This window comes from Castor canadensis, chromosome 7 (genome assembly GCF_047511655.1).
Source record: "Castor canadensis chromosome 7, mCasCan1.hap1v2, whole genome shotgun sequence".
NCBI classification, from domain to species: domain Eukaryota; kingdom Metazoa; phylum Chordata; class Mammalia; order Rodentia; family Castoridae; genus Castor; species Castor canadensis.
Window position 1 is genome coordinate 120,311,038 of NC_133392.1, and position 14,084 is coordinate 120,325,121.

At 46.5% G+C, this 14,084-nt stretch overlaps 1 protein-coding gene and 1 long non-coding RNA gene across 4 annotated transcripts in view; one reads left to right on the forward strand and one right to left on the reverse strand.

Moving 5' to 3' along the window:
* Positions 1-5,683: 5,683 nt before the first annotated feature.
* Positions 5,684-14,084, forward strand: part of Glis1 (GLIS family zinc finger 1) — a 207,756-nt gene continuing 199,355 nt past the window's right edge. Inside the window, exons 1-2 of one of the 3 annotated variants that reach the window (XM_074080056.1) lie at positions 5,684-5,748; positions 6,779-7,070. In XM_074080056.1, coding sequence (XP_073936157.1) covers positions 6,821-7,070 — 250 coding nt within the window. In that variant the 5' untranslated portion in view covers positions 5,684-5,748; positions 6,779-6,820. Of the gene's footprint in view, positions 5,749-5,990; positions 6,627-6,778; positions 7,071-14,084 lie in introns of those variants that run through there. The other 2 variants (XM_074080055.1, XM_074080054.1) reach the window with 2 other exon arrangements.
* LOC141424938 (uncharacterized) lies at positions 9,070-13,079 on the reverse strand. The gene is made up of 3 exons (XR_012449907.1): positions 12,572-13,079; positions 11,420-11,534; positions 9,070-10,928 (listed from the first exon to the last, which is right to left on the reverse strand). It is a non-coding gene; the product is annotated as an uncharacterized lncRNA (long non-coding RNA).

A 14,084-nucleotide genomic window follows, 5' to 3' on the forward strand; every position in this document is an offset into this window, starting at 1 on the left:
AACAGGGACGTTTGGGTTTCCCACTCTTGAAATTACCAAGCTGCCAGCAACTTTCCTGTATAGGTTTTTCTGTAAACATAGGTTTTCATTTCACTTAGGTAAATACTGGGAATGGGATTGCTATATTGTATGGTATTATATTCAGTTTTATAGAAACTGTTTTCCAAAGTGTACCTTACTGCATTCCTACTAGCAGTGTGTGTATGAGAATTCCAGTTGCTCTATATCCTTGACAGCATTTGGTGGTGGTATTCATATGTTTATTTACATTTATATATTTTCTTTGTGGAATATCTGTTCAAATTCTTGCCCATTTAATGGTTCTTTTTTATTAAGCATTTTTATTAGTATATATTAGTCATATAGGGGGTTTTATTGTAACATTTCCATATGTGCTTACACTGTACCTTGTTTAGGTTCATCCCTAAAACAGTTATTTTTTTTTTTTACTAAGTTGTAAGAGCTGTTTCTCTTTTTTTTTCTTTTTTTGTGGGACTATGATTTGAACTCAGGGCTTCATGCTTGCAAACTAGGCACTGTACTGCTTGAGCCACATCTGTAGTCTATTTTGCCCTGGTTATTTTGGAGACGGGGGTCTCAAGGACTATTTGCCAGACTGACCTCTAACCTCCATCCTTCTGTTCTCAGCCTCCCAAGTAGCTAGGAATACAGGCATGGGCTACCAGCACCTGGTTTGTAAGAGCTCTTTATGTATTCTGAACAAGCCATTTGTTGGAATACATGATTTATACTTTCTTCCTCCCAGTTAGTGCCTTGTCTTTTCATTCACTAATAGTCAGTATTAGCTAGGCACTGGTGGCTCATGCCTGTAATCCTAGCTACTCAGGAGGTAGAGATTAGGAGGATCATGATTGAAAGTCAACCCGGGACAAATAGTTTGTGAGACCCTATCTCAGAAAAACCTTGCACAAAAAAAGGGCTGGTGGGGTTGTTCAAGGTGTAGGCCCTGAGTTCAAACTCAGTATCACACACATACACACACACAAAACAGTCAGTGGTATGGTACTGGTATTTGAACTTAGGACCTCACACCCATGTGTATAGCCCTAATAGTCAGTGTCTTTTTTAGAGCAAAAAGTTTAAAATTTTAATGAAATCCAATTTAACAGATTTTTATTTTAATTATTATGCTTTTGGCATCATATCTAATTACTCCATGCCTTACTGGAGGTCACAAAGATTTTTGGATCTTTTTAATTTTGATCCTGTTACTATAGGTCAAGATTATGAAAAAAAATTTTTTTCCAGATGTATGTGCATCTGATCCAGCATTGTCTGTTAAACTATCCTTTTCCACTGAATTGAGTTTGCACCTTTGACAAACTCTATTGGTCTGTTTCTGGATGCTCTATTCTATTACACTGGCCTATGTGTATATCCTTTCACCAGTGCCACACTATCTTGATTACTATGAAATCAGGTAGTGAGTCCTCCAACTTTGTTCTTTTTTTAAAACTGTTTAGGCTATTCTAGTTTCTTTGCTTTTCCAAACAAATTTTAGAATGGGCTTATTATTTCCCCAAAAATTCCCTCAGGGATTTTCATTGAAGTTTGTTGAATCTTAGATTAATTTGGGGCAAACTGACATATTAACAGCATTGAGTCTTCCAAATTATGAACGTGGTATGCATCTTCATTTATTTTGGACAGCTTTGATTTTTTTACCACTATTTTGTGGTTTGTGGTTTTTTTAGTATGTAGCTTTTACACATCTTTTATTATAGTTACATCTAAATATATCATTTTAGTGCTCTTATAAATAATACTTTAAAATTTTACTTTGTAAGTGGTTATTGCTAGTATATGTAAATATTATTTATTTATTTTGCTGTACTTAGATTTGAACTCAGGGCCTCTTGCTTGCTAGGAAGGCACTTGAGCCACTATGCCAGCCCTAGATTTTATTTTTTTTTGAGACAGGGTTTTACTGTGTAGCCCAGGCTGACCTTAAATTCTTGATATTCCTACCTCAGCCTTCTGAGTGCTGGGATTACTGGTATGTACCACTATGCCTGCCTAATACACTTTATTTTTAATATTAAATTTGTATCCTGAAGCCTTGATAAATTCACTTAGTTCTAGGAGCTCCTCCTTCTTCTTCTTCCCCTCCTCCTCCTCCTCCTCCTCCTCTTCTTTTAAGATTCAATGGGATTTTCTTCATAGACAATCATGCCACCTGCCAATAGGGAGTTTTATTTTTTCCTTTCCAATCTGTATGCCTTTTATTCTTTGCCTTGTGTTACTACTCTTGCTGGGACTCCTAGGATGCTATTGAATAGGAGTAATGAGAGCAGATATCTACACTTTGTTATTGATCTCAGGGGAAAACATTCAATCTTTACACTAAGTGTAGTGCTATGTAATGTTATCTGGGTATTTTTGTTGTTTGGCTGATCTTGTGGGTTGCTTCATCTAGTTAAGAAAATTCCCAGGTCTGACATGGACATGGTGGCACAGGTAGAGAGTGAGGAAGTAGGCAGGATGGAGATAATTCTAACCAGGGGATTCAGAGAAGGCTTCTGGGGAAAGTGACACTTGAGCTAGGTATTAAATGACTCATAGGCAGGAGTAGACAACATGGATAAAAGGGAAAGGTGTTCCCACAGGAAACATCAAATACACAGCTATGAAGGCATGAAAAGACATTCTGGGTTCTAAGAGATGAAAACTATTCTAGGGTGCTTGGAACATAGGGTAGGACTAAGGGTATGGTTGGAAAATATTCTGACTTATTTACATAGCCATTGGGAGCTGTTGGGGAGGTTTAAGCAGGGAAGTGTCTTGGTCAGATCTCTGTTTTAGAGACTACTGGTGTATGGAAAATGGATAATGGAGGGAGGGAGGAAGAGGGGAAGGAGAAGGAAGGTTCTGAGAATTGCAGTGAGGATGGAAAGATAGGGTGCTGTTAGGTGGATTTATGACACCTAAGGAAGGAGAGGCCTAGGATAGTTCTGATTTCTAACTAGGGAGACTTTGCTAGGGGATCAAGGGAAGGACACCCAGGAAAGGACACAGATGTGAAGAGCAGTGAGAGAAGAAAAAATGACATTTGCTTTGGCAGATAGATCCAGATGGAGATACCCAGGAGAAACACTGTATATGGGACTGAAGCACCAAAGAGATTGTGAGTTGGGACATGGTTAGTATAAAAAGCACACATTATTGTCTAGTCTGCTAAGGTGAGAAGTGAGTTTTGGTTTGCTTTTGTTTTGTTTTTGGCAATTAAAATATGAATGGGTTTTATTTTAATACCAAAAGTATTAAAAGAAAAACTAGTCCACAATCCCACTGCTCAAATGACCCTTGCTGAAAGGGAGAGAAGATAGTGTATATTGTTAGAAAAATACAGTTGGATGGGGGTAAGGCTCAAATGGTAGAGCACTTGCCTAGTATTTGGGAGGCCCTGGGTTTAATCCCTAGTTGTTCAAACAAAATAAAACAAAACCAAGCAGTTCAGAAAAGAATAAAAATGAAAAGTACAGGCCTTCCCCCATCCTCTGTTTCCTTAATCACTGGTAATAGTTCTTGTGTTTCCGTCTATGAAAAAAATGAATATGCCTACTAGATTCTACATGTCCCCAAAGGGGACCTGTCATACACAGTGTTTAAGAGGTCTGTTGTATTGCGCAGATTAACCTCATTGCCTCACCAGCCTTTACAAGCCCATCTATCCCATAGGGCAGACCTGTGAGTTCATTGAGGGAAAGGTAGGGTCTCAGGGTCCCTCGCTCGATCCAGGGGCTGGCCTGGGGTAAGTGTTCAGTAAAGAATAACTGAGTGAGCGGTTGCTGCATTTGGAGATTTGGAGAGCCTTTGCCTGTATGTCCAGCTGGTTAAGTGACTCAGTTCAGAGTCCCAGCTAAATGTGCAGTGCTCTGTGTGTGTGTGGGGGGGGTGTGGCAGTGGCATGTGTGGTAGGGGAGAGAAAGCAGAAGACCAACCTCCTGGCCTTATCAAAGGACATAACTGGCAAGGGTCAGAGATCTTCCAAATTTACTGCTTTTTGAGAGAGTGAAGTTATGATTTGCCTAAAGCCACATGGCCTATTGGCAGCAGAGCCAGCCCCTACATTTCAGTGTGTGTGTGTGTGTGTGTGTGTGTGCTGCAGGGAGTTGGAGGGATAGTATAGTGAGGTACTCTTGTTCCTTTCTACCTCTTCCCCCTGCCATAAAAGCAGCAACAGTTGCCAACCCCAAGTCCCCAGAATGAGGCAAGACCTTTGCAATATTCTATACCCTCGGCCTGTGTTCCAGGCACTGTTGATTGAAACATGCGTGTATTAGAGGTGGTGTGAACAGCGTAAGAGAAAGAGCACTGGGAGGATAGTTTTCTCATGCCAGCTCTGCACACCCGGCCACATTGCAGTGGGCGGGTCACATTATCTTTCTTCTGAATGTGGGGGTGGGGTTTAAATAAAACTCCCAAGGTTTATTACTGCTCTTTTTTAGTGTGGGGTGGTGTCAGTTGGCAAACACTCTACCACTGAGCCATGTCCCCAGTACTATTATTGCTCTTTGTAAGATACTATGTTTAATAGATTATAGGAAATTGTCTTACCACTTTGTGATTCTAAAATCTTGGTTTCCCAAGATTCTGGGAATGCTTCTTGGGGTGTCTTATTCTGTGTAGAACCCTGCTGTGTGAACCTGACCAGTTGTGCAGTAGGAAGGAGCTCCATACACATTTTTAACTTGAGACCAAAGCCAAAGTGGCCTGTCCCCACATCAGTGGGGAGTCAGGGAGGACCCTTGGAGCAGGTCCAGCTCACTAGCCAACAGTGAACGGGGGAGGGATGGATGACCATTTCTTTCAGTTCCCTTGTAGCCCCAGCAGATAGGCCAGACCTGGTGAACACTCCCATTTGACATAGCAGAAAACTGAGGCTCAAAGAGGGGGTTTGAGCCTTTCCTTCCAGTCCCTGTGAAGTCTTACTCGTTGCCCAGTACTCTTCCACATTGAGCAGGGGGGGGTCCCCTCAGACATTGCTGTCTGTGGGGGGACTCGTGAGGCAGGTGAGCCCGGTACCAGTCCTGGTGGATCTTTGAGACCCTCTCTCGCCCGGCTGGCCTCTTTCCTGTGGAAAATACAGCAAAAGCAAAACCAAGAGAGAGTGGGTTGAGGCCTGGGTTCAAGTCCCAGCTTTGCTGCTGACTCGCCGTGAAATCTGTGCGAGTTCTCCAGAAAGTGGGCTGGATTCTGCGAGAAAACTTGTCAAGCACTTTAGCATCTGTCACCTCCTCATTATCAGATATCACCATTCCCATTTGACAGTGGGGAAAACCTGACCCGGAGAGTCAAAAGATCCTGCCGGAGGCCACTGGGAGAGCAGGTACGCAGTCGGGTGGAGCCGGGCTCTATGGACGCTCGGCGCACTGGGCCACCCGGGACCGTGGCCAGCCTCTCCCTGGGTGCTGACCGGCGGGGCTGTCCGCCGCGCAAAGCTCGGGCCGGCCGCCGCCTGTCAAACCCCACGCCCAGCCCCGCGCGGGTCCCGCCCAGGCCCCCAGGCGAGGAGGCCCGCCCTCGTGCGGCGATTGGCCTCGGCGGGGCGGCCGCGGTGAGCCAGTGGCCCGAACGGCTGTCGGGCAGCAACGGGCCCGCCCCGCCCCCCGGGGTGCCGCCCCGCAGGACGCGGCGGCAGCGGCGGCGGCGGCGGCTCCGGGGGCCGCGGCGCCAGAGGAGGCTCGCGGAGTCCGGCGTCCCGCGAGCCGCAGCGTCCGCAGCGAGGTGAGAAGGGGCGCGGTCCGCGGTCTGGGGAGGGGATGGGCATGTCGCTGGGGATCCGAGGTCGGCGAGACAGTGGCGTCCGAATCCCGGGAGCTTTGGATGGCGGAGGGCGCCGAGGGGAAAGGGGAACTTGGGGTCCCCGGGCCCTTGATCGGGGGTGGGGAGAGGGAGATGATGGGAGGGCCAAGACACTGGCGCAGGGGACCCGAAGCGCGCGCGTGTGGCAAGAGCGTGAGACCGTGCGTTTGTTAGTGTTGAGTGTCTAAGAGGGTGAATGAGTATGTGTGGCACGTCGCGTCCCCGGGTGCGCATTTGCGGGGGTGTGTGGTGTGCGTGGGAGCCAACGTGCAAGGATGTTATTGACTCTGTGCGGGTTTGCGCGCGCGATGGGCTCATTTACCCTGGTGTGCGTGGAAATGTGCGTGTCTCGTGGTGCGCTTGATGGGTTCGCGCAGCGCGGGTGAGCGCCTGTCCTCGGACTCCCGTTTTCTCTGTTTGTGGGGTAAGCGGTGAGTGTTGGAGGGTCTGCGCCCAGGAGCAGTGCGTGTGCGGACCGCGGCCTCTGCGCGCAGCTGGGCCCCTGGAGGTGCGCAGCCAGTGACACACCCCAAGCCCTGCCCGCGGCTTCGCGGGAGACCTGCTCTGCTCTGGGAATCCTGTTGCCGCAGGCTCCCTGTTCCTCTGGGGGACGCCAGACAGACGCTCCAGGCCTCAGTTTCGCCATTCGCCCGAAGAGGGCTGGCCTCGGTCGAGGCGGATTTGGGTGGGAGGACGCAGGGGCTGCGTGGAAATGCGCGGCTGAGCAGATGGGTCAACAAGGCCGGGCCAGCAGCGAGAGCTGCTCCTGCGTGGAGAAGGCGGCTTGTGCGAGGGGTCAGGTGAGTTAAGGCTGGGGTAGGTGTGGTGGTGCTAACCTATTTTTAGAAACGAGGACTAAACTGAGGGCAGTGCCCTGCCCAAGTTTCCGTCCCGGGGAGAGCGGGGTCGGCTTCCCGCATTCTAACACGCCGGTGCTGTCTCCCTTCCGCAGGAGCCTGGCGCCGCCCCTAGCCGTGCGTCCTGCCCCCTCGCCATGCATTGCGAGGTGGCCGAGGCACTCTCGGACAAGAGGCCCAAGGAGGCCTCGGGTGCGCCCGGCCGCGGGCCCGCTGGCCTCAGCGCACACATGGCCTTCAGAATCACTGTGAGCGGCGGAGGCTGCGGGGACACTGGCCCGCGGGACCTGCTGCCTCGGCTGCCGGGGCCACCGCCGCGCGGCCACGACCTCCTCCGGCCCAGGAGTCCCCGAGACTACGGCCAGTCCAAGGCCACCGCCGGGAAGGGTGAGTCCAGTCGTGCCAGCGTGCCCGGCTCGGGCATGGAGAGATTTAGACTGCCCAGCACTTCTGCCTCCTGACTTTGTAGTATTCCGGAGATCTTGTTGGAACTATCTCTGGTATTCCTCAGTTTTTCTGTAGTTGTTTTGAGCTCACTTGTTAGTCTGAAAGGATGCCTGCTTCAGGAAGTATCCAATATAAACTCAATAGGCATGTTTTTTTGGGGGAAATGTGTGGATAGAAAGCTCAGATTACATAATTTTGCTTCTGTATGTTTCTGATAAAAAGTTGTGTGAAATGTCAAAATTCTATTACATGTAGGGGGAGTAGCAAGTCCTATATTGGATATCTGTTTCTGAGCAGTTGAAGACATACTTTGAAGTATTCCAGTCTCCTTAAATAACAAAAAACAGAGGCCTTCCTTCAGCAGGACCCCTTCCCCACTAGGGACCTCAGTTTCCCCATCTGTCAAGTAAGGAATGTATTATATCTGATGATACCTAGATTTCAATGGAAAAAATTTCTGAATCAGTAGGCCAGTCTGGATTAGGTCTTGACTTAAAAGTGACTTTTGTGCACTTAATGCTGCAGAGGCCTCTTGTTGGCCAGAAGTCACTTTGCAGAGTCTTCTGCTGTGGGTGAAGCTGGTGACTGGAAGGCAGGCCCAGAATGGGTTATGGGTAAAGTCAGGGATGGCACTGGAATGCTCGAGAACATGTTCCTCTCATAACAGTTAACTGTTACCGTAAATTTTATGCTGACAGATAATTTAACCAGAAATTGGGGGAAATTGTTCAGGTGCCTTGCCCGCCCTCTCCTTCTGTTCTCCTTTGGGAGAAACTGAAGCTTTGGGGTTTGATTATATCAGTACTTGAGACCTCTTAATTCTCTTTCCAAATGATTTTCAAGACAAATGGCTCTAGGTATTACTTCCTTAGCATCAGCCCAGCCCCTTACAAAAGGTAGGCCTACTTGCTTCCCAGATCAGAGCCTGGGCAAATGAAATAAGCATACAGGATTTTCCTTTTTGTTTTAAAGACAAAACCCTAACTTTGTAGGATAGAACAATTTCTTGTTTTAAATGTCAGTCTCTTCTCTTAGACATAGGGGTCATTTTTTAAAGGGATAGATAGGGGGAAAATGCCTGCAGAGCATTTTTGCTGGAATACACATGTGACGTCTTTTTACCAGGGAGAGAGAGAAGGGCTGTGAAGCAAGACCTGAGCAGTGTTTGCTGCCGTGAGTGCTGTGGCTTGCGGGGCTCCACACGCAATGTTTTGTGTTTAAAAAAAAAACATGGTTATCATCTGCAGATCAAGTTCTAGTGAATGGTTGTCCCAAACATAACCTTTGTTCCACACTGTGGTCAGAGGCCTTTCATCTGATGCTTTGTGTATTTGTTTCCTCCAAACTCCAATTATTTTTGCCCATTCCCCTATGTCTAAAATAAGAGATCTTTAAGCCAGAATTGTACTTGGAAAGGGCAGAGGAGGATAAAGGGATGGGAGACAGAGCCTCTTTTTTTTGTACCTAAGCTGGTCTCTCTTGTTACATTTTAATGGAGAAGATTCTCAACTCCTACACTGCTTTAGAGTGAGGCTAGTAGGGTGGGATAGATCACACCCATTTGAAAGATGAGGAAAGTGAGGCTTGTGGTTGGGAAAAGTATCTGGTGTGTAGAAAGCCTCCCAGCAGGTCAGGGTTGTAGAAGCCAGAGCTATGGAAGACAGGGAATGCTGGGGGACCTGGGCTGCCTGTCATTGTAGGCCTGTCCCTCCGTCATGCCAAGTGGCCTTAGAGAAGACCAGCTTCTCCTGGCAGGTCATCAGCAGCCCTCAGAAATGCTATAGAGAGAATGGCACCTTCTTCCTGTGCCTACTCCCACTAAAATATTCCCCAGACCATGAAACCCTTTGAATGTGTACTGTCCAGCCCCAAGCTCTCTGGCTTATTGGAAACAGACAAATAGAAATACCAATTGAAACATTTATTGACTATGCTGGAATTGATAAAACACCCCCCCCATCTATGATGTATGGGACTCTGGGGGGCCTCACATTCCCTCATTTATGGAAAATATACCCTCAGACTGACTTGGAAAGACCAATGAAAGCATTTGTGATAAGGGATGAGAAAAGACATGTCAGCACTTGATTATTTCTAGGATTACTTATATAATGTGTTTAATGTTCTCAATCTCTGCTTTTTTATGAGCCGTAATCATAGGGTAAATAAAACAAGGATTTTAAGAATGCTTTACATACTGAAATAGTAGAAGAGGTCACTTGTATTAATTTGTGCAGGGTGCCGTGCTAGGGACAGTGATCCTGGAAGTAAGGTAGGGGGGCTCAGGGAGAAAGATTTTTTTTTTGCAGTGCTGGGGCTTGAACTGAGGACCTACGCCTTGATCCACTCCACCAGCCCTTTTTTTGTGTGTTAGGTATTTTCAAGATAGGGTCTTGAGAACTATTTGCCTGAGCTGGCTTCAAACCGTGATTGTCCTGATATCTGCCTGATGAGTAGCTAGGATTACAGGCGTGAGCCACTGGTGCCTGGCTAAGATTTGATTTTAAAATGTTGAATGTAAAGGGTAGTAATTCTGGTGCAGTAACCAGAGGAGGCTGAGAAGTTCCACACTTCAGACCTTTTGTGACTACTGCTGTCCAGCGACCAGGAGAAGACCACATTTCTTAATTTGGAGTCAGGTCTCAGATGATCAAGTTTTCAGAGGAAGAGAGTGAGTTCTTGTATTCAGCGGATTATCTGTACTTGTTCCATCCTGTGCGTTTCCAGATCCAGACCAGGAGGCACTGGCATGGTTTGATGTCATGGACTGACATTGTCATCATTTACAATAAGAGTCACTCTCTGTTTATGGCCGAGTCCCGTTTATCCAGATTTCAAACAGCTGGGAAAGCCAACTTGCCAGATGCTGCATTTTTCTTTCTTATTAAACACTCGACCCTGCTTTTATATGTCCCGACAAGAAAAGAAGGTAAACATCTGGGCTTTCAGCGATGGATAGCTTTGTGGCGATGGCCCGATGACGCCTGTTCTCTGTGCGCAGTGCCTTAAAGTTTCCACAGTGTGTCCCACACATTCCTTCATCATGCTCTGCCTACCTTGGAGACTCTGCAGATGTGGCAGTGCTGTGTATCTGCACACTGCGGGGCAGATAGTGACTTGCATTGATGTGACTACTGTTTTAAGATGAACAAAAGGTGCAGGGATTTGCTGAAAGCGATAGGCTGTGGTTTCTGAGGCTTCAAGCTTCAAATATCTGATTCTGGTTCCACAACTTGTACCTTCTATGTGTGTGCACTGGTGGCTGAGAACTGGCATTCCCAAGCGAGGCTTTTGGATATTCTCAGAGAATTTAAAACTATTTTTTGCTTTTGGTATTTTTCTGGTCTTGAATCTCTGGAAATCAGGAACTACTCTGTGCCATGTCTAGAAGACATTGTAGTTTACCAGGTGATTCTGTCTGTTCAAATGAGATAATGAGGTCACTGTTTAATTCATAGCGACTCACTGGGCCCTTTTCACCATGTACCAAGACTGGATTCATCCTAGCAAAAAATGAGACTGATGACTGTGGCAAATGTGAACTCTGCCATTAGTAAAAACAGCCGCTGTAACATGGCTGTAAATTCCCAGAAGTAGTCAATCTTGTAAACTCCCCTCCCCCAACCCCCCCCAGAAAAGGAAAGCAACTCCAGGTTGTATGCATGGACATCGTGGGCTGGAGGCTGGGGGCTGGGAGGTGGGGAGCGAGCCATGATAGGTTTGGTGGTGGTACCTAGTGGAGTTTCTTCATAAGCAAGAAGTCAAGATGTTTTGGGGAGGATTACAGAGGCTGCACATCTGTAATAGAAAGGTATGAGTTATTTTTAAAGCATTTTCCCCCTCTGGCTCTGGTGGACAATTTGCTTGCATTTCATCCATTTTAAAGTGCTGGTCCTGTGATCCGGAAATAATCAGATCCAAATTTTTTCGGTGCTTGAGGTTTCTTATAAGGGGGGAGAAAAACCTGCTGGCCAAATGTCAGGCTCATTGAGACAAAGAGAGACAAGTATGTGTGTGTGGGTATACAAATGAGATAGGAGCATGTTGCGTCTACAGTCATAAGAGTTATGTATCAGACAAATCTTTTATAGACATGTAGGGGAAATACAGTTGCCAAAGATTCCCTAAGAATCTTGTGCAGCTAGAATTTCTCTTCCCTTCCTGCCTCCCAAGCTCTCTAGAAACTGCTAAGACTTGCGGGCAAAATGGAAAGGAAAGCATCCCAGGAGATTGACACTCAATTTAAGTCTCGTGGTTTCTCCATAGTTTACCTGTAAACTGTGGTTTACCTGTGCTTAGCTGGACTGAGGTCTAAGAACACTCTGGAATCAAATTGATAAGGTGGGTTGCTCTGTCTGTGTAAATTTCTTTGTATGTCGTCCATGGTTTTGCTTCGCACTTGTCCTGAAAAAAGAAATTTCAGAGTTATTCATCCCACTGCGTTTCATTTGCGTGAGAAGCCAAGCAAGCTAGCATACTTATTTTTACAGTGCGTTAAAATCTCATTACAGGCATAAGTGCACAATGAATCATTTAAAAAATATATTCTTATGTTCTTTGTTCTGAATGTTGCATAATTATCATAATTTTCTTTGGTTTTATTTCGTGGAGTTTGGCTGGCATCCTAGAAAAAGGAGAAACTAACATTTGGAATAGGGGTTTCAATCCTTTTTTGGACAGGATTAGGAAAAAAACCCAACAAACAAACTTTATTTGGAAGTTGAATAGTGACTGACTATTGCTAACTGTACCTTTTGCATAAAGAAGATAATTTTCTCGTTTCCTCACTTTTCTTGGAAAAGAATTCCCCGTTTTGAAGTCAATCTGGTGATAGTTCGACAACCTCACCTTACGTGTATGGTTGTAGTCAAAGTTAAATTATGTGCAGTTTGCTAATTTTTCTCCCAGTACAGACTTTAGTTGCAGTTAGTTTGGACTTAGAAAGTTGTATTGTTTCTTTTGGTAGGGGGTAGTTTATTTTTGTGTTGAAAGAAACAAAGACATTAAGTTCAAGGCGGAGAAGAAAAGAAACAAACTGTAGTGCGCTTTGAAAAATTTGACTGCATGTTGCAAAAAACGCAAGCTGTAATACCAGGCCAGAAAAAAAGACCAAACTCCCGAAGAAATATTTGTGCAGTTTATTTGTGCAGTTTGCCATTACTGTGCTAATGATTCTAGCAGTTTAAAAACGGACTCATTGTTTATCAACAGCTACTCCACTCCTCAAATTAATAGTTTACAATGAAAAAAAACTGCTTTCAGTATTGGAAGCAAAGTCCGGGGACTCAGTTGAGTTACTGAGTAAGGAAAGCAGAGAAGAGGGGAGAAAGTTTCGTGGCTGCTTTGGTTTCCCAAAGCCTTATTTATAAGAAACTGAAAGAAAACAGAGGCTGGGCCGGGGTGGGGGTGGAGAGAATACAGCCCTAACCCAGTGGTCTTACAGTTTAAAGTCACTGAAGGCATCTGTTTTCTTCTTTCCTGACTTCTTCAACTCCAAAGGGTTGATCCTTCAGAAGGTTCCAGCAGATTGAGGGGACTGTGTTAGCATTACGAGCTATGTTTTTAAAGTCAGCATTTGAGTCAGATGCTGGAGTCAGATGAGGAGCCCTTCAGCCTGTTAACTGAATAACGCATTTCCTGTATGGCCTGAATTTATTTGGTGATTATGGTCGGGACTGCCTGGAGCACACACATGCGCCATTGTGCAGCTTCGATGCATGTGGGCTGTGCTCTTCGCTTTGAGCCTGGGTTTCCCCATCTGTAAATTGGGGAGCAGTTTGATTGGAACATCCATAGCCTCTTCCTGCTGCGATACTCCTGGATTTCCAGCCTGAGCTCAGAGGGTCGGGAAGGATCCCGGTGGTAGTAAGAGCTGCCTTTGTCTCAGGTCTTGACTGTCCTTGGAAGTCTGGACTACTAAAGGTGAATACTGAAGGAACAAGAGGAGGGAGGTCCACCCACCTTCCTTGAGCACTTACTGTGTCCCAGCCAGATGTGGTACATCTGTGCTCACATTTAATTATGTCCAGTAGCCCTGTGGGGAAAGGAAAGGCAGCATTACTCTGAATTCTATCAGTGGGGGATCTGAGACTAGGACAGTGAAATGACATGTCAAAGGTTATGCAGGTAGTGAGTAGTTGAGCTTGGAGTTTGCGCTCAGGTCTGTTTGAAAGCAAGTCTGTCCTTTCCCCTAAAGCACACCACTTTGAGGACCAGCCTTTAAATCCAAGTCGTGTGGCTGTGGAGCTCTGGGGAAGGAAGCAGGAGGCCCCTGGGAGCGTCCCTTCTTCATCTCACTTAAATACTTTTGTCCTAGCTAGCAGGCTGAGGTGTGACTATGACTGTTCTGTTAGGACACTGTCATCGTGTCCCCTTCCTCTCTTCCCCTCCCCCCCCCCGCAGCAATGGGGGATGGAGAATGGTTTGCAGTGTTATTCAGGGCCTCAGGAAGCAGGGTCTCTCTGGGGCTATGGAGGGTCCCCTCTCTGAAGCAGTGCTGCCACCACCCTCACTGGTCATTGCAGGCTACAGCCTCTGCCTGAGCCCAACCCACAGTGTGGGGAGATTCCCTGTGGAGGCCCTGGGTTCAGTGTCCCTTCGGCTGCTTCTGAGAACTTCTGTTGGAAAATTCCCCAGGTCCCCCACTCCTAGAGTACATGCTTCCTTGAGTGTGGTGACTCAGGGATCCATTAAGCAATTGTTTCTTTTTAAACACTTGACGGAATGAAGAAGGGCTCGGAGGGAGAACAGGCCAGGGATCTGATTGACCTTGAGAGTTTATTTGTGGGAAATGGGTCTTTTGAGGTCCCACAGCCAGGTTGTCTGTAGCCTTGTCTGTGTGTCCACAAGATGCTTGCAAGTGTGCTGTCTCAAAGAGTCACACTTACCCTGAAGACAAAAGTGCGGAGTCTTTCTGGTCCCTCTGTGGACGTTGGGTCTGGAGGGAGCCAACAG